The sequence below is a fragment of the Lacerta agilis genome, chromosome 2 (assembly GCF_009819535.1).
Source record: "Lacerta agilis isolate rLacAgi1 chromosome 2, rLacAgi1.pri, whole genome shotgun sequence".
In the NCBI taxonomy this organism is placed as follows: domain Eukaryota; kingdom Metazoa; phylum Chordata; class Lepidosauria; order Squamata; family Lacertidae; genus Lacerta; species Lacerta agilis.
Window position 1 is genome coordinate 102549356 of NC_046313.1, and position 20311 is coordinate 102569666.

At 50.3% G+C, this 20311-nt stretch overlaps 1 protein-coding gene across 1 annotated transcript; it reads left to right on the forward strand.

Annotated features, from left to right (window-relative positions):
* Positions 1-152: 152 nt before the first annotated feature.
* On the forward strand, positions 153-19947 carry LOC117042336 (kyphoscoliosis peptidase-like). Its single transcript, XM_033141885.1, has 8 exons — positions 153-156; positions 1549-1590; positions 4659-4741; positions 6283-6391; positions 7785-7902; positions 9184-9369; positions 11256-11446; positions 18712-19947. The coding sequence occupies exons 1-8, from the start codon at positions 153-155 to the stop codon at positions 19611-19613; spliced, it is 1635 nt and encodes a 544-aa protein (XP_032997776.1). The 3' UTR covers positions 19614-19947.
* Positions 19948-20311: the final 364 nt, after the last annotated feature.

Here is a 20311-nt window from a genome sequence, read left to right on the forward strand (position 1 = left end):
ACTGTGTAGTTGACTTGATACCTCTGTTTGCAAGTTCTGGTTGTTTGTTTTTTGCCAGATCAAATCACTGTAGAAATACATCCTAGGCACAGCACATCGCGGAGCAAAAAGAAGTTCTCCTTCAGAAAAGGTAGGTCCGCTTCTATGTTACAATGCGTAAGAAAACAGAGTATTTTTTTTATGGGAAATGTTCCAGCTTCCTCCTACCCGAGCTGCTTTAATGTGAATTAAAGGATGCTGTAGTGAATGTGGCAGATCAAGAACACTGAGGATGACATAATCGTAAGTGTTGCATATGTCAGGAAACGGCCTACTCACAAGTAGGACCCTGGCAGAGACACATGCCCGACTGGCATGTTCCCTCCCTCCTGGATGATCGTTCGAGATCTTCTTAAGCTTCTTCAGCCCGAACATCACAGCAACTGATGCCAGGAGACATCAGCACACTCTTAGGCATCCGCAGAGGTTTGCACAGTTGCGTAACAGACCTCAGCAACTCAGCATGTTGGCTAATCTACTTTATTTACATATAACACACGGAGCTCTGCAACATGGCTCCCTCTCTGTCTAACATCACACAGCAAAGAGAAAGAACAAAGGACAATAGTCCCACTTCAGGGAACACAGTAAGACAAAACATCCTGTCTATGTCATATCCCATTCCTGTGTAATCAAAACACATACCCAGTCATGTGATAGACACAAACCCATGACTGCACATGGGGAATGAATCTCCAACAGCATATTCTGTAACCTTCTGGAAGCAAGAAGTGACCTGTACTTTTTAGACATGCACAGGAATGCTAAACAGGTTTGGCTAGAGCTATGAGCTTAACCAAGAGACTTGTTCACAGCCTCCCTGTCATTAGAATCTCATTTTAAAGATATAAAACCACAGGCAGGCAGAGGACCCAAAGATGGACATCAAAAATAACCCCCCACCCCATATTCTGAAATTGCTGAGAAATATATTCATGTATGCAACTGCTGCCGCAAGAATCTTAATAGCTAAATGGTGGAAGAGAGATAAAACACCAACTAAAATGGAGTGGCAGGTGAAAGTACTTGAATATGTACAATTGGCAAAGATGACAGGAAAAATTAGGAACCAGACAAACCAACAGTTTAAAAAAGAATGGGATTTGTTCAGATTATATTTAAAAAAGCATTGTACTCATATGAAATCTTCGACATGCTTTGATTAACTTCTGCAATGTAGTATGCTACAAAGATCATGGATAATTTATGTTAAGATAAAGAGTATAGAAATATGCAGTCAACAAGGAAACGAAGGACCCATATTGAGGACAATGGAAGTCTCAACATATGGAAGAATTTTATTTTATATGTAACATTTTCTTTGTATCTGATGGGATCTGTTTTTGTTGTTCTTTATGTGGTGAAGGGACTTAATATTTAAAAATCATTAAAGATTAAATTGCAAAATAACCCCCAATCCTATAATGTATTATTCCACCTTGTGTTCCTATGAATATATATGTGTGTGTAACTCATTCTTTGTGTGCATGTGTGTTCCTGGTGTTGCAGGAATCCAAGTATTTCCTGAGTGGACAGGGAAGGACAATGAAGGTAAGGGCTCCAAATGGGACTTAGGTTCACATGTGGTGCGGGTGTAAATATGGACAATGTTTCTGGTAAAGGGTGTTTAAGGAGATAATAGAAATCACTGGGTTAAAGCTGATTGAAAGTCCACAGTTAGCATTATTATCAATTTACAATGGGGTAGGAGGTTGAGGCTCCAGTACTTTGGCCACCTCATGAGAAGAGAAGACTCCCTGGAAAAGACCCTGATGTTGGGAAAGATGGAGGGCACAAGGAGAAGGGGACGACAGAGGATGAGATGGTTGGATGGTGTTCTCGAGGCGACTGGCATGGGTTTGGCCAAACTGCGGGAGGCAGTGGAGGATAGGGGTGCCTGGCGTGCTCTGGTCCATGGGGTCACGAAGAGTCGGACACGACTGAACGACTGAACAACAACAACAACAGAAAGTTCGCAGTCTATGAAGAACTTGCTCACATATTTATTGACAGCTTCCTGAATTATGGTAGCTAGGAGATGGAAGGGGCAAGCAGAATATAAAATGGAAGAATAGTATAAAGAGGTGTGGGATAAAGCTATTAATGATAAAATAACATGTGCCATTAAGGTAAGACAGGGATTATGCAGGAGAAACGATTTCAAGGAGATATGGAAGGTGTTTGTAGAATTTGTACAGTTAAAACGGAAAGGGGTCAAACCATCGCAAGAGGGGTTGAAATTTTGGGAGGTTGGATAGTTACAATGGAATGGTCTCAGTGTTGGGGTGCACATTTTTATTCTTATTTATTTATGATTATTACTTTGTCAAAATAAAATAAAATAAAATAGCTATTTGATATTGAGGATTCGTTCACACTTCTGTTTGTCCCCTGCCACTCTCAATGGGAACCACATTTTTTACCATTTCATTGGAGCAAACATCAACAGGCTTTTCTGCAGATTGATGTTTGTTTTGATTCAGCAGTAAAGAGCAGGTTTTCCTTGGGAAAGTTGTGGGGCAAACAGAAAACTGCCCGGAGCCGTGCCTAGAAAGCAATGGAAAAGTGGGGAACCACTCAGACCCATTTTTTATAACCATGGCACAAGTGGAAATGTGAATGAGTCCTGAGTCAGATCATTGGTTCATCTAGACCAGTATTGTTTATACTGACCAGCAAACAGCCTCCCGGCATTTCAGGCGAGAGACATTCATAGCACTTTCAGGAGATGTTTGAGTTTGAACCAGGGACTTTCTGCTTGCAGAGCAGATGCTCCAGCAGTGAGCTATGGCCCACTCCCTAAAGGCAGAATTCAGAACAGTGATTTTACTGAATCAAGGGGGTGGATCAAGGGTGCAGTGTTTTTCCTCCATCTCCCTTAACACTGGAACTCATGAGCATCCAAACTGATGCTGGAAGATTGCCTTCCCCCATGTTGGTTGGGTTTGTAGCCTAGCAGCCTCTGGGTGGCAGCAGCTTCTGCAGCATTGCACAGAGCCTAGGGCTTGCCAATCAGAAGGTTGGCGGTTCGAATCCCCATGACGGGGTGAGCTCCCGTTGTTTGGTCCCAGCTCCTGCCCACCTAGCAGTTCGAAAGCACATCAAAGTGCAAGTAGATAAATAGGTACCACTCCGGCGGGAAGGTAAACGGCATTTCCATGTACTGCTCTGGTTTCCCCAGTCATGCTGGCCACATGACTTGGAAGCTGTCTGCACACAAACGCTGGCTCCCTCAGCCTACTGAGCGAGATGAGCGCTCAACCCCAGAGTCGTCCGCAACTGGACCTAATGGTCAGGGGTACCTTTACCCTTATGGAAATTACACTAACATAAGAGCAATATATCAAGGTATCTGTGACTGTATGCATGTTGTTGGGCTCCCATTGTTTCCCAGCCAGCATGGCTAAGGACCAGGAATGATGAGTGTTGCAAAATACGTTTTAATGTACATACTGTCTCATCCCAGCAATAACCGTTTTGCAGGGTTTCAGGATGATGGAGAACAGGGATCAAGGCTGTCTAAGGGACTAGATCTGTATGGTAAATATAAGTTGTTGTTTTTATTTAGATATATAATTTTTATTTTTCCATTTTCCATTTTCCATAAACAAATGAATTAAATACATAAACATATAATCCATTTTGACTTCCTCCCCCCCACACCTTGGGGATCTTAATTTCCCCCTCTGTATCTCTTTCATAACTCTATTTTTATAAATCCTCTCTCAATCCATATTTTGAATTTTTACACAAGTTTTCTGTCAATCCTACCAATATAGAGAGCCAGTGTGGTGTAGTGGTTAAGAGCGGTAGGCTCGTAATCTGGTGAACTGGGTTCGCGTCTCCGCTCCTCCACATGCAGCTGCTGGGTGACCTTGGGCTAGTCACACTTCTTTGAAATCTCTCAGCCCCACTCATCTCACAGAGTGTTTGTTGTGGGGGAGGAAGGGAAAGGAGAATGTTAGCTGCTTTGAGACTCCTTCGGGTAGTGAAAAGCAGGATATCAAATCCAAACTCTTCTTCTTCCATATGTAATTGTTTACAATAGCTTTTCAAATAAATTATAAATTTCCCCCATTCTTTATTAAAGACCTCCTCTTCCTGGTTTCTAATTCTTCTGGTAACATTTTTCTCTTCCTGTAAGAATGGTTTCTCTTCAGATCACATAAATCTTTTGCCTTTTATAAGTTGTTCGTTATACAGGCCTGGATCCTGTACACAGTGGTACCTCAGGTTACGAACTTCATTCGTTCCAGAAGTCCGTTCTTAACCCAAAGCGTTCTTAAGCTGAGGCGCGCATTCCCTACATAGGCCTCCCGCGGCCCCGGAAGCGGATTGCATTCGTATCCCGGGGCAAAGTTCACAACCCGGAACACCTACTAACACGAGGTACCACTGTATTTTGTGTGGGGAGTCTTTAGCTCACCAGGTGTTGTTAGACTACAATTCCCATCAGCCCTAACACGCATGGCCAGTGGCTCCCTGTTTATTTGCCCTTTCCGGTTCACTGTAGTCCAACCCTAGTAATCACATTTTAGGTCCTTCTCCTTTTCGCCCCCTTCTGTTTTTCCACTGGACTTCCTCTGTTTATAGAATCACTTTTCCATGTTTGTTCCTAGATTACCCATGGGATAAATCCTGTCTGAAAACAATACCAGTCGACTTGACGCAGTTTAAGGAACTGGATGCCTATGCATCAAAGGTACGCAATCTCTTTTAAAAGGGTGGGATAACAGTCCTGTATGGAATTTCCTGGGATGCAGAGATCCTTTTCCATGTGGATTTGGAATTTGAGGGTGCCTTCAAGTGTGCTCTCCTGATAGGAGGAAACCCTCCGTTCCCAATGGGAAACATCACGAGTCGCAAGACCCTGCTCCTGTTTTCCACATGGTGGGCAGACACAACAGAGCGCCTATTTATGTAGGCCCCCCCCCCGGTTGCCCAGTCCCAGGAGCACAGAAGGGCGGAGCTGGCTGGCTGGCTGCCTCAGCGTCTCACTGGCTCAGTCACCCCCAAACTTGTGGCACAGAGCCCCCGCAGCAAAAGAGCCCGCTGCGGCGCTCCGACCAATGGGTGGGCTCTTCCCCAGACTCAACTCTCAGGCCCCGGACTCTTGGCCTGGCGCCCCTGAAAGCCCGGCGCCCGGGTGCCCCACACCCCTAGCGCCTATGGGTAATACAGCCCTGGCTCCCAGAATGCCCTGCTGGCTGTGGTTTCGCTCACCCACAGGTGGAACAGGTTGCTCTGTACTGGTGGACGGAGGCTGGCATCTCTCTCCACCAGTAGAAGTCAGCACTTCTGCCAAAACCAAGACCACCACCCATTGCCTGGCACAAAGGGGATTTGAATTTCAGCCAAAGATTGTGAGAATGGCATGGCTGTGTGGCCTGGAAAAGGTTGTGCATGCTTCTCCCTTCAGAACAATTTTTAATGTGCAGTTCTGTGCAGTTTTACTCAGAAGTAAGCACCAATGTGTTCATAAAGACTGACACACGCTCGGAAAATGCAACAGCATTCTAATGCAAATTTCTCCTAATGTACAGATTTTTGCAAAGCATTTCCCCTAATACAATGTGTTCTTATGCACATACAGGTGAAACTCGAAAAATTAGAATATTGTGGAAAGGTTCATTTCTTTCAGTAATTCAACTTAAAATGTGAAACTAATATATGAGATAGACTCATGACATGCAAAGCGAGATATGTCAAGCCTTTATTTGTTATAATTGTGATGATTATGGCGTACAGCTGATGACAAATAAAGGCTCGACATAGGCTCGACATATCTCGCTTTGCATGTCATGAGTCTATATCATACATTAAACTCCAGTAGCTAATGAAAACAATTGCTTACATAAATGAACTTTTCCACGATATTCTAATATTTCGAGTTTCACCTGTATTACCTGAGTGCATGCGTATTTATTACATGTACATACATTTTTGCAGACATTCCTGTTTGGAGAACTGCACTGCAACACCCAGAGCAGTGCAGATTCTGAACGATTGCTATGTTTCAGTTTGTGTGTATCATTTTGGAAAGTGCAAATTAAATAGGATGACTTTGAAATGTAAAAAAACCCCAAAAAAACGAACGGAGAAAATACTGACACCCTTGTAAGTGCGTGTAGGATTGCACCCTAGGCTTTATTTAAACAGGTGGTTGCCTTAGATAGAAAAATGGAACTGGGTACCCCTTTTCCATATTAAAAGCTACTGAATCTATTCCCATTTGTGAAACAGGTAAACGTCAGAAATAGTGTGGCGAACCTTGTGAGTGTCTTGCTCCAAAAAGCCCACAGTGACCTGGAGAAAGTCCGAGCCATTTGGGTGTGGATTTGCCACCACATAGGTAGGTGATGGTGACAACTTTTTATATGCTTGTGCCCCTTTACTTCTGACAACATCACAAACGGAAGGCATTCCACAGGTAAATCTTTCCCCTAGCCCTGCATCTCCATCTATACTGGGAGAGATTTTCCTTTCGAAGTCCTGCCTGCCATGCAGCTGGTAGATGTGTGGATGCCCCACAGGAGGGAGAAAACTCTGAAACAGGGTGGGGAACCTGCGGCCATATTGTTGGACTACAACTCCCATCATTCCTGACCACCAGTCCTGCTGGCATGCTGTGAGAGGAGCAGGAAGTCTCTTGTGGTGCTGGTTGTCCCTTTTCTTTTGAACTGACTGCAGAGTCAGCTGAGGTACATTCAAAACACATTCTTTTCCTCAAGGAAGTCTGGGCACTGTGGTGTGTCGAGTGTTGCTGGCAATTGTAACTCTGTGAGGCGTATTCGACAGTGTCCAGAATTATTTGAGGGAAAGAATGTGCTTTGAATGTGCATTAAAGGTAGGGTGACATGTAACAATACAGGTGAAACTCAGAAAATTAGAATATCATGGAAAAGTCCATTTAAGTAAGCAATTGTTTTCATTAGCTACTGGAGTTTAATATATGAAACATATTCATGACATGCAAAGCGAGATATGTCAAGCCTTTATTTGTTATAATTGTGATGATTATGGCGTACAGCTGATGAAAACCCCAAAGTTGAGATTGTTAATTTGGGGTTCTCATCAGCTGTACGCCATAATCATCACAATTATAACAAATAAAGGCTTGACATATCTCGCTTTGCATGTCATGAGTCTATCTCATATATTAGTTTCACCTTTTAAGTTGAATTACTGAAAGAAATGAACCTTTCCATGATATTCTAATTTTTCGAGTTTCACCTGTAGGTAAAAAGGGAAAGAGAAAGGACCCCTGGACGGTTAAGTTCAGTCAGAGCGAGGAGACTATGGGGTTGCGGCGCTCATCTTGCTTTCAGGCCATGGAAGCTTTCCAGGTCATATGGCCAGCAGGACTAAACCGCTTCTGGTGCAATGGGACACTAGGACGGAAACCAGAGTGCACAGAAACGCCATTTACCTTCTCGTCGCAGTGGTACCTATTTATCTACTTGCACTGGTGTGCTTTCGAACTGCTAGGTTGGCAGGAGCTGGGACAGAGCTCACCCCATCGCGGGGATTTGAACCGCCGATGTTCCGATTGGGAAGCCCAAGAGGCTCAGTGGTTTAGACCACAGCGCCACCCATGTCCCATGTAACAATATTTTCATTTAATTGATCAATCACTCTGATCTTCTGCTCAAAGTTTGCAACCCAAGTGAAACTGTTGCAGTCCCTTATTCACTGTGCATTTCCTGCTTTGGAGTGGTATTTCACAACTGTCTTTTTTTCTCCAGAATATGATGTGGAAGGCTACCATAACCTTGACAAGGTGTCTTGTGAGGCAGCGGATGTCCTTCAGTCAGGAAAGGGCATTTGCGCTGGATATGCTGGACTCTTTGAAGAAATGTGCAGGTAATTTCTATTGGCCCCAGCCTCCATGACAAACAGTTGTTACTTCGCAAGGATGATGGGAGATATGGGGAGCCATGGGTTCCCTACCCCAGCACCAAACTATGAATGCTCCTGAAGCAAATTCTGATATACAGTATAGGCTTGCATTGTAATTGAGGTAGATACATTAAAATCAATTAATGATTATCTTGTTTTCAGTAGTATTCAGCTCATATTCTCTTAGTTTGCATTTTATATTCTAATGCACCATTATGGAAAGAAGGACCAAAACACAGGTCTGCTGGAAATCTTGTACATGCCCTGCTATGTATTCAGTGGTCTGTATTTGCCTCAGCTTGAGTCTGGACCAGGGGTAGGCAACCTAAGGCCCGTGAGCCGGATGCGGCCCAATCGCCTTTTCTATCCGGCCCACGGACGGTCCGGGAATCAGCGTGTTTTTACATGAGTAGAATGTGTCCTTTTATTTAAAATGCATCTCTGGGTTATTTGTGGGGCCTGCCTGGTGTTTTTACATGAGTAGAACGTGTGCTTTTATTTAAGATGCATCTCTCTCTGGGTTATTTGTGGGGCATAGGAATTCGTTCATTATTTTTTTTCAAAATACAGTCTGGCCCACCACATGGTCTGAAGGATGGTGGACCGGCCTACAGCTGAAAAAGTTTACTGACCCCTGGTCTGGACTAAAGATTCTGAGCCTCTGTGTTCTGGTTCAATACATGATATCCAATCACAGAACATTTCAGGATTTGGGCCTCTGCCATTGGCCCTTAAACTCTGAGTCATGATTCGCAGCTTGGAAGTTTAGACAGCCAATCACGTTGGGAGTGGGAGTGGCCCAGGCCTTCAGAAATGTATCCAAGCAGTTGCTTTGCCCCTGTTGTCCAGTTCTGTTAATTCAATAAAGGTTCTTGCTGTTATCACTGTGTCTTGCCTCGTGGGAACCCACCTACACTTCACACCCTCCCTAACAAGCATCCTTCACCAAGCTCTGCCTGCATGTTTTAAAGCCCCTCTGTGCTACCTTAAAACTTAAGCTAAATTTCTCTGTCTGTCTGTCTGTCTGTCTGTCTTCAGAAAGTAAGCTGAGATTCTCAGGCTGCCAGATTTTGCTTCTAACAATGGCTTCTATGTCAATGCACAAAATGCAGTGGGCTTGAAAATAATGTTTTTTGGCTTCTTGTTCTGAAAACAGAACAAAAATGATGCATGACAATTCCAGCCCAAAAGAGCAGTGAAAGCAACCACAATGGCGTTCCTGAATACCTTTCTTTCCCCCCTCAGTATTGCAGGGATACAGTGCAAGAAGTTGTCTGGGTACTCCAAAGGCTTTGGGTACAAACCAGGACAAGTCTTTAAGGGAGAGAGTGATCATGCTTGGAATGCTGTCCATCTTGATGGAAGGTGGCACCTTTTGGACAGTACATGGGGAAGTGGCTACATGGATGGTGACGAAAACTTCACTTTCAGGTATTTGTTGTTGTTGTTTAGTCGTTTATTCGTGTCCGACTCTTCGTGACCCCATGGACCAGAGCATGCCAGGCACTCCTGTCTTCCACTGCCTCCCGCAGTTTTGCCAGACTCATGTTGGTAGCTTCGAGAACACTGTCCAACCATCTCATCCTCTGTCGTCCCCTTCTCCTTGTGCCCTCCATCTTTCCCAACATCAGGGTCTTTTCCAGGGAGTCTTCTCTTCTCATGAGGTGGCCAAAGTATTGGAGCTGATTTCCTTCAGAATGGATAGGTTTGATCATCTTGCAGTCCATGGGACTCTCAAGAGTCTCCTTAAGCACCATAATTCAAAAGCATCAATTCTTTGGCAATCAGCCTTCTTTATGGTCCAGCTCTCACTTCCATACATCACTACTGGGGAATTTTTTTTTTCAGGTATGCTGTTAGGCAAAAGAAAGCCTAAAGATAGTGTGGGACTCGGTGAAGGTAAAGTTTACTTCTGCTGGTTTTAGAAGGTTTTTTATTTTGTCTGTTTGCGATTTGATGGCCACAGGGCTGGTCGTTGTAAGCATTTGCAACGAGAACCAAGCCATAGGTGATGGTGATGGGGGAAATTATGGAAACTCCACCCCTTGAGTGGTTCTAGAGTATTATGCTTATCCTGGGGATGATGGAAGCTAGGTTGTTGCAACACAACAGCCTTCGTCAACCCAGTGCCCTGCAGCTGTTTTGGACTACAATTCCCATCATCCTTCATCAGTGGCCATGCTAGCTGGGGTTGATGGGACATAGAGTTCAGCAACATCTGGAGGGAATCAGATTGGGGAAGGCTGGTTTAGCACAGGGTGCAGAGCCTCAGCTGTGGCCAGTGTTAACGAAAGTAGGTTTAAACAAACTAGCTGGATAAGCCATGGCTTGTCAAACAAACCACTGTTAACATTAAGCACGGATTTGGGAGATACAAACTGTGATTAATCTGAACCAGGATCCAGTTTCTTCACAGCACTGCAGAGGAGAGTGTGAATGTGAGGCTGGCTGTGGCTCATTTTCGACACGCTAAACCTGACATTTGAACTGTGCCGGGGGGGGGGGGGCGGAGAAGAAGAAGAGGAAGAGTTTGGATTTGATATCCCGTTTTATCACTACCCGAAGGAGTCTCAAAGCGGCTAACATTCTCCTTTCCCTTCCTCCCCCACAACAAACACTCTGTGAGGTGAGTGGGGCTGAGAGACTTCAGAGAAGTGTGACTAGCCCAAGGTCACCCAGCAGTTGCATGTGGAGGAGCGGGGACGTGAACCCGGTTCCCCAGATTACGAGTCTACCGCTCTTAACCACTACACCACACTGGCTGTCACACTGGGAGGCAGGGGGAGCAGCTGCCCCCCCATTCAAGTAAATAAATCAAAATACTTAAGTAGCTGACCAGTTGCATCGCACATAGCTCAGTTCTGACACCCTAACTTAAATCCTGGCTATACACATGAACTAGGCCGATATTGTTCCACACTAAGCTTTAGGTAACTTTCCCATTACAGGTAAGTAGCTTTGTTGGTCTGCCGTAGTTGAAACAAAATTAAAAAATTCCTTCCAGTAGCACCTTGGAGGCAAACTAAGTTTGTTATTGGTATGAGCTTTCGTGTGCATGCACACTTTGTCAGATTTGGGTGAGAAAACAGACTGTGGTTAATCTAAACAAGGATCTGGTTTCCAGACTGTTCACATGTGTGGCTGTGGGGGAGGGAGTTGGAACGAGGCTTACTATGTTTCATTCCCAACATGCTAAGCTATGGTTTCACTTGACATCTGAACAAGGCCTAGAAGTATTCCACACTCATCTTTCTCTGTTTGACCCTGGTGCTGAGATTTCACGAAAGAGTGCACCATTGTGCTTCTTCCCTCTGCAGGTACAATGAGTTTTACTTCCTTACCCATCCTGCTCTGTTTATTAATGATCACTTCCCAGAAGACCACAGCTGGCAGCTTCTGAAACAGACATTATCACTGCAGCAGTTTGAACGCAATGTGCGGTATAGGTCTGCCTTTTATTCAGTAGGACTGACAGGCTCATCCACGGCAACGTCAGTCATCAAAACAGGTAAAGTCAATATGAAGCATCTGTCTTGTTGCTTTTGGCTGTCACACTTACACTGACAATCCGTCTCACTTTTTTTTCAAAGCCGAACTGCCCCATAACATGGGTCGCTACTGCATTATTCTGAAACAGGGATGAGGGAACCTGTGGATCGGGGAACCTCCAGAGGTCGCTGGACTACAACTCCCATCATCCCTGACGATTGCTCGTGCTAACAGGGGCCGATGGGAGCTGGAGTCTTACAACAGCTGGAGGGCCACGCAAGTTCCTCACACAACAATTGTGAGGCAGCTGGATTGTGCCTGGTCGACCTGGACAATCCCTGTGCATTTCATATTGTATATATCATTTCAGCAGAGTGCATAAATGAATACAGTGGTGCCCCGCTAGACGAATGCCTTGCTAGACGAAAAACTCGCTAGACGAACGGCATTCGTCTAGCGGAAGCCGCCCTGCAAGACGAAAAAGTCTATGGGGCTGCTTCGCAAGACGAAATATTTTCGTCTTTTTTTTGTTGTTTAGCGGAGCACGGCTGTCATTGCCGCTTCGCTAGACGAAAAACCCGCTAGACGAAAATTTTCGCAGGACGAATTATTTTCGTCTAGCGGGGCACCACTGTACTCTGGTAAAACCTACTGACGGAATAAATAAACATAAACCAGCACAACAAACTCTCACTTCCCCTCCTCTCCCCTGCAGCTCTCCTCACACCCTCCAGGTCTGCTTTAGAGGGTTGGAGAACCTTCTAGAGCAGATTTGGAGGGCATGTGCCGAGAGGAAAGCGTGGTCCCACTCAGGGCCGGCGCGTCCATTAAGGCGAACTAGGCAATTGCCTAGGGCGCCAAAATGGAGGGGGCACTGGCCAGGCTTGGGCGGGGGAGCGGGGGGGGGCTAGCAGCAGCTTCTCTGCTGTAGCGGAGAGGTGCTGCTTGCCCCCTACACCACCCCCGGCTCCCGCTAAAGCAGGCTTTGGCAGGGGCAGGCAGGCGGGGCGGGCGAGCAGCAGTGTGCTGGCCCCAAGGGTTTGTCCATGAAGCGAGGTCCAAGTCCAGTCCTGGGTCTAGGGGTCCAAAGGAGGTCAATCCGGCGGGGAGCAAGGCAGGGAGCAGGTCAAGGTCCAAGGCGGGTTCAGGCACAAGGTTGCAGGTTGAGCACACGCTTGCAACTAAGTTGCTCACGCAACTTGGGCTGGGTCTGGCTGGCTTTTATCTGGCCCTATGCTTAGGGCGGTCCCGATCCTCCGGAGACTCGCCTCTCCTCCGGGCCTGGAGGCGAGCACTCCTCCTGCAGACACTTAACTCCCTTCGCCTCTCTGCCCTGAGCCTCTGTAGCTCAGGAGAGGCTGGTGGGTTACTAGACCCAGGGGATGCCTCCGCTTCTTCTGAAGAGGCTGGGAGTGGAGCACCTGCAGGCAATGAGTCCTCCCTCCCATCAGGAGCCAGAGCAGACTCTGCTGATGCCTGCACCTGGGGATCCAGCACAGGTGGGGATCCTTCAGGCTCAAGCCCTGGCCCCGGCTCAGCTGGTTCTGGAGGCGGGGAATCCTGTGCAGGCTGGGATCCCTCAGGTTCAGCATCAGAGTCTGACTCCCAGGCCATCACACCATCCCCCCTCCCAGGCCTCCCCCTCAACCGAGGGGCCGGACCAGGCTTGCTGGGGTAAGCTGCATGGAAATCACGGAGGCAGGCAGGTGCGTGGACGTTTCCCGCTGGTTCCCATGAACGATCCTCAGGCCCATACCCCTTCCAGTCGATGAGGTATTGGAGCTTCCCCCTGCGGTATCGTGAGTCGAGAATGCGCTCCACCTCGTACTCAGGCTCCCCCTCAACCAAAACTGGCTGCGGTCGTGGATTGTCTGGGTGGAACTCGTCGGGTGGGGCGACTGGACTAAGTAGGGACCGGTGGAATACTGGGTGAACCTTGAGCGATGGAGGTAACTGGAGGCGAAACGCCACCGGCGACACCTGCGCAGTGATGGTGAATGGGCCGGCAAATCGTGCATCCAGCTTTCGTGAGGGCCGAGAAGGATGCAGGTGACGGGTGGAGAGCCACACCCGATCGCCAACACGGAGTTCTGGCCCCTCCTGACGATGTCGGTCAGCCTGGGCCTTGTATGCGTCCTTGGCTTGGCGCAGTTGCTCCATCAATAATTGTTGCTGGGACTGAAGCTCCTGAAGCCAGTCTGTCACTGCGGGGACCGCGGAAGCTGGCAGCACGTCCGGGAACAAACGTGGATGGTAGCCGTAGGAGGCCTGGAACGGGGTCTGCTGGGTGGAGGCGTTCACTGCATTGTTGTAGGCGAACTCCGCCAATGGCAAGTGATCGACCCAGTCATCCTGCTGAAAGCTGCAGTAGCACCGGAGGTACTGCTCCAACACCGCATTTGCCCGTTCCGTCTGGCCATCGGTCTGCGGGTGGTGGGCCGAAGATAGACAGACCTCCGTCCCAAGGGTCTGGTGCAGGGCTCGCCAGAAGTGGGATGTGAACTGGACGCCGCGGTCAGAAACCACACGCTCGGGCAGGCCATGCAGGCGGAAGATGTGCTGCAAGTACAGCTGCGCCGTTTCCTTAGCTGTGGGTATGGACGGGCAGGGGGCACAGTGCACCATCTTAGTGAAATGGTCCGTGAAAACCAGGAGGCAGGTACAGTGACGAGATGGGGGCAAGTCCACCACAAAGTCCAGCGAGACCGTGTGCCAGGGACGCGGTGGGACTGGTAATGGCTGGAGCAGACCGGGGGGTCGCCCGGTAGGACCCTTGGCCCGCCGGCAGACGTCGCAACCAGCAACATAGCGTGCCACATCAGCCTTCAGGCGGGGCCACCAGAACTCCCGGCTTACCAGATGGGTGGTCCGGTACCGCCCAAAGTGCCCTGCCGCTGGGGCATCGTGGGACATCTGGAGAACCTCAGCCCGCAATGGTCCTGGTGGGATGTATAGACGACCCTGGTGCAGCAGTAGGCCCTGGTGCAGGGCCAGCCCCGGATATCGAGGGCATGACCCGTCAGACAGTTCCCGGAGCCGTTCCTGTGCCCAAGCGTCGACCCGTTGCTGTTCTCGCACCCGAGCCTGCAGCGGCTTGGCCTCCTGAGTGGCCAGGAATGCGGCTGGTGGTAAGATAGTCGTCGGTACTGCCTGCTGTACAGTGTCTACGACGTCCTCAGGTTTCCGGGACAGGGCATCCGCTTTCCGGTTTTGGGAGCTAGGGATGTAGCGGATCCGGAACTGGAACCGGGAGAAAAACAGCGCCCACCGGATCTGCCTTTGGTTCAACTTGCGGGTGGTCTGGAGGTACTCCAGATTCCGGTGGTCCGTTCTCACTTCCACCGGGTGTCGTGCCCCCTCAAGATGATGGCGCCAGACCTCAAAGGCCACCTTGATGGCCAGTAGTTCCCGCTCCCACACGGTATAGTTACGCTCCGCCGGAAGGAGCTGCCGGGAGTAGTAAGCGCAGGGTAACAGTGGCGCATCGGGTCCGTGTTGCTGAGACAGGATGGCACCGAGAGCCGTACTGGAGGCATCAGTCTCCACCACGAAGGGACGAGAGGGATCAGGATGCTGTAAAATCGGCGCCCTCTGGAAACAGGCTTTCAACCCCTGAAATGCCACTTCAGCCTCCTCATCCCAGGAGAAGGGCGTCTTGGGGCGCAGCAGTCGGGTTAATGGGGTGGTGCGATGAGCATAATCTGCAATGAAGGTCCGGTAATAGTTGGCGAACCCTAGGAACCGCTGTAAGTCCTTGCGGTTCCGGGGCGCTGCCCACTCTCGAACCGCAGCCACCTTCCCAGGGTCCATCTGCACCCCGTCAGGGGAGAGTCGGTGTCCAAGGAAGTCCACTGACCGCTGGTGGAACTCGCACTTGCTGAGCTTGGCGTACAGGCGGTGCTCCCGCAAGCGCTGCAACACGGACCGAACATGACTCTCGTGATGGGCTGGGTCACGGGAATAAATCAGAATATCATCTAGGTACACCACCACGTATTTGTCTAGCAAGTCCTGGAACACGTGGTTGATGTACCGTTGAAACACGGCGGGCGCGTTGCATAATCCGAACGGCATAACCAGGTATTCAAACTGCCCATACCGGGTCCCGAATGCAGTCTTCCACTCGTCCCCGGCACGGATCCGAATCAAGTTGTAGGCCCCTCGGAGGTCCAGTTTGGTGAACATCTGCGCCCCCTGCACCCGCTCCAGCAATTCTGCAATAAGGGGCAAGGGGTACCGGTCTGGGATGGTGATCTTATTCAGGGCCCGGTAGTCATGGCAGAGGCGAAGCTCCCCACACTTCTTCTTAACGAAGAGTACAGGAGCGGCAGTGGGTGAGGTAGAGGGTCTAATGAACCCACGTTCCAGGTTCTTGCGAAGGAAGTCCTGCAAAGCTTCACGCTCTGGCTCCGAAAGAGAATATAGGCGGCTCACAGGCAGGGGCGCCCCAGGCTGTAGGTCTATGCCGCAGTCGAAGGACCGATGAGGCGGCAGCTTGTCTGCTCCCTGTTCCTCGAACACGTCTAAATAGTCCTGGTACACGGCAGGGAGCGTTGACACAGCCTGCCCCATGGGGGCAGCTGCTACTAACTCGGACTGAGCACGGGAACCCGGGTCTGGGAAGCGTACAGTCCGATTGACCCAGTCGATCTGAACATTGTGTGACTCCAGCCAGTCCATCCCAAGCACCAGGGGAAACCGGGGCATGGTGGCAATGTCCAGGGTTCGCACCTCCCGGTGCTGCTGGTAGCACAGGACCAAGGGCTGGGTCTCCCGAGTAACAGCGCCCGAGCGTAGGAGCCGTCCGTCAATTGCCTCCACCTGTACTGGTTCCGGCTTGTTCTGAAGCGGCACCTGATGCTGAGTGGCGAAGGCAGAGTCCATATAGGAGCGGGTTGCCCCCGAATCCACCAGAGCGTGGGTGAGAATCCAGGGCCCACCGGGGGGGTATAGACGCACCGGTATCATGAGGTGTTGCAATTCCACTGGTGAGGGCCCATCATGTGATGCTTGGGTCCCCAGGTAGCCTGGGCCATCGGCTACTGGGGTTGGCAGTTTTCCCTGCGGCTGGCGTTTCTCAGGGCAGGTTCGGGCGTAGTGTCCACTCCCACCGCAGTAGAGACACAGGTTCCCCTCCCGACGCCGAGTCTTTTCCGAGGGGGAGAGGCGAGGCCGCGCTGCCCCGAGCTGCATCGGCTCCTCCAATGACTCAGCTCTGGCCACGGAACTGCAGGGAAGCACCGGCGCCGGGAGCCCGGAGTGCCGGCGGCCCCGGGCCTGGCGACGGTCCTCCAACCGATCGTCTATCTGCAGACTCCGTTGGATGAGGGCATCCAGTGTGGCAGGGCGATCCAATGTGGCCAGCTGATCCAGTATCTCGTCTGAAAGTCCCTCGAGATACTGGTCCCGCAGGGCAGAGTCGTTCCAGGTCAAGTCCTGCGCCAGCAGCCGAAATTCCGTGGCGTAGGTGGCCACTGTGGACTTGCCCTGTTTCAACCGCCGAATTGCCCGATTGGCTTGACTCCCCTTCTGAGGGTTGGCGAACGTGGTTTCCAGATGATTGCAAAACCCCGTATAGTCTGTCAGCAAGGGGGAGTCTTGCCGGAGCAGCGGCAACGCCCACTTGGCCGCCTGGTCCTTCAGCAAGCTGATCAGGAAGTGCACCTTGGTGCGGTCGTCAGGGAAATCCCGAGCTCGCCCCTGAATATACAGCTTGGCCTGGGCGAGAAACATGGGAAAGCTGGCTGGGCACCCATCAAATTTCTCTGGCAGGGCCACTGGGTACTTGCCAGGAGCTGGGGCGGCGGCCCCAGGAGCCGGTAGGGCATCCAAACGCTGCTGAAGCGCTGTAACCGCATTGCTTAGCTGCTGCACGGTGTGGGTCAAGGCCTGGTTCTCCTGGGCCAATGCCACTAGCGCAGCCGCCTGGTCTGCCATGGCTACTAGTTCCTCCCGAACGCACCCCAGCGAAGGGGGAGTGCGGGTGTGGCGTGAGCAAACTGTGCTGGCCCCAAGGGTTTGTCCATGAAGCGAGGTCCAAGTCCAGTCCTGGGTCTAGGGGTCCAAAGGAGGTCAATCCGGCGGGGAGCAAGGCAGGGAGCAGGTCAAGGTCCAAGGCGGGTTCAGGCACAAGGTTGCAGGTTGAGCACACGCTTGCAACTAAGTTGCTCACGCAACTTGGGCTGGGTCTGGCTGGCTTTTATCTGGCCCTATGCTTAGGGCGGTCCCGATCCTCCGGAGACTCGCCTCTCCTCCGGGCCTGGAGGCGAGCACTCCTCCTGCAGACACTTAACTCCCTTCGCCTCTCTGCCCTGAGCCTCTGTAGCTCAGGAGAGGCTGGTGGGTTACTAGACCCAGGGGATGCCTCCGCTTCTTCTGAAGAGGCTGGGAGTGGAGCACCTGCAGGCAATGAGTCCTCCCTCCCATCAGGAGCCAGAGCAGATTCTGCTGATGCCTGCACCTGGGGATCCAGCACAGGTGGGGATCCTTCAGGCTCAAGCCCTGGCCCCGGCTCAGCTGGTTCTGGAGGCGGGGAATCCTGTGCAGGCTGGGATCCCTCAGGTTCAGCATCAGAGTCTGACTCCCAGGCCATCACAAGCAGCTTCTCTGCTACAGTGGAGAAACTGCTGCTTGCCTCTCCACCACCCCCACCTCCCACTAAAGCAGGCTTTGGCGGGAGGCGGGCGGCGGGGGGCACCAGAAGGTGGTCTGCCTAGGGCGCAAGAAACCCTGGCACCGGTCCTGGTCCCACTGCAGTGGGCAGAACTCTGCATGAAGTTAAGAGCTCTTAGTGGCATTAATCAGTTTCAATGGGTCTACTGTTAAGTGGGTTAAACCACAGAGCCTAGGACTTCCCGTTCAGAATGTTGGCGGTTCGAATCCCCGTGACGGGGTGAGCTCCCTTTGCTCGGTCCCTGCTCCTGCCAACCTAGCTGTTCGAAAGCACATCAAAGTGCAAGTAAATAAATAGGTACCGCTCCGGTGGGAAGGTAAATGGCATTTCTGTGCGCTGCTCTGGTTCGCCAGAAGCGGCTTAGTCATGCTGGCCACATGACCCGGAAGCTGTATGCCGGCTCCCTCTGCCAATAAAGCAAGATGAGCGCCGCAACCCCAAAGTCATCCGTGACTGGACCTAATGGTCAGGGGTAGCTTTACCTTTGCTGTTAAGTATAAATAATAACAGTGCAAGGTAGAAGGAAATCCATCAAGAAAGTCTCCTCATGAGCATTTCTCTTTTATATAAGTATTAACAACAATTGGAAACTCTTCACTTTTCTTTCGCAGAAAACGGCAAGGCAGTGGTCTCCATTGAGAGTCGTTCTCCAACCCTCTTCCTTTGCAAGCTCAACGGGGCAAACGAACACTGCTTCATGAACCTGCAGAGGAACGGGATGACCCTGGAAGTGTATCCTCAGGAGGTGGGGACTCATAGCTTGGACATCTTCGCCAAACCTTCCAAGAGCAAGGAGGAGAACTACAGCCAGGTGATAAAATACTCCCTGGTGTGCCAATCTGTGGACAAGAGCTTCCGCTTGCCCAAAGCGCTCATCCAGCCTGTGGGGCCCAGCTGGTTGTCGGAGGAGAAGGGGATCCTGGAGGCTTCCCCAGATAGCCCCATCATACACACGGACGACGGCCGCTGCGTTGTCACTTTCACTCGGAGGAGTGACCTGGACTTCTTTGCCACCCTGGACTCAGATACCAGCCGCACGCCGGAGGACCTGCGGAGGCGTCACATCTGGACAACTTGCTGGGGCACTAAGGTTGAGTTGAAGGTACAGCTCCCTCACGCAGGGGCCTTTGCTCTTCACATCTGGGCAAAGAAAGCATCCGATCCGGGCAGCAGTCACTGCGCCCTCAGCTACCTCATCTCCTGCCCGAATAAGAAGGTGACGTGGCCGGTTTTCCCACAAAGCTATACGAACTGGGAGGATGCCTTTGAGCTGGTAGCACCTCTCGCCGGGGTCCTGCCGGCCAACCGCGATGTGACGTTTAAGCTCAAGCTGCCTGGCGTAGATGAGGTGTCTGTCGAATGCGGAAAGTCTCGCCCACTGAGGCTGAGCGAAGACGGTTTCTGGGAGGGGACCTGCAGCACCTCAGGTGGCTCCATAGTGACAGTGAGAATGTCAAAAAGTGGCAGTAATACCTTCTGGTCCCTGTTGGAGTACAAAGTGGAAAGTCACTAGCTAGGAGGCAGACTCGGTGGGACAGTTGTGAACCACAGATCGCTCCATCGACTCTGATGTGGCAGAGCAGCTCCACAAGGCCGCCTCCTCCCTCAACTGTCATTTTGGGGCTGCCTCAGTGGGGGAGATAGAAAGCAGGGCTCATTTCATCAGCTTTGCTGGAAGTCCAGTTCTTTCAGAGAACCTCCTGCCCCTGAACTGTGGCAGATGGTTGTAATGTATTCAGTGGTCTGTTGTTTGCCTGAGCTTGAGTCTGGACTAAGGATTCTGAGCTCCTGTGTTCTGATTCGATACATGATGTCCAATCACAGAACATTTCAGGATTTGGGCCTCTGCCATTGGCCCTTGAACTCTGAGTTGTGATTTGCAGCTTGTAAGTTTAGACAGCCAATCACGTTGGGAGTGGGTGTGGCCCAGGCTTTCAGGAATGTAAATAAGCAGTTGCTTTGTCCCTGTTATCCAGTTCTGTTAATTCAGTAAAAGCTCTTGCTGTTATCACTGTGTCGTGCCTTGTGGGAACCCACCTACATTTCAGTGGTCATTATTGGAACAACTGTTTACATATTGGCACCCAGGTTTTGATTTTTATATTCCCTCACTGTCAATTTTCCCTTGGGTGGTTTTTGTTGGGTTTTTTTAAAGATTGTAAGCCTATGGGTAGAGACTGTCTTGTTTTAATTGTATAGAATCTGTTCTGG

Bases quoted from the DNA above. Each gene is read 5' to 3' on its own strand.
- LOC117042336 (XM_033141885.1), top strand. The intron at 4,742-6,282 runs GTACGCAATCTC...TTTGTGAAACAG, and splicing joins TGGATGCCTATGCATCAAAG to GTAAACGTCAGAAATAGTGT. The intron at 7,903-9,183 runs GTAATTTCTATT...TTCCCCCCTCAG, and splicing joins CTCTTTGAAGAAATGTGCAG to TATTGCAGGGATACAGTGCA.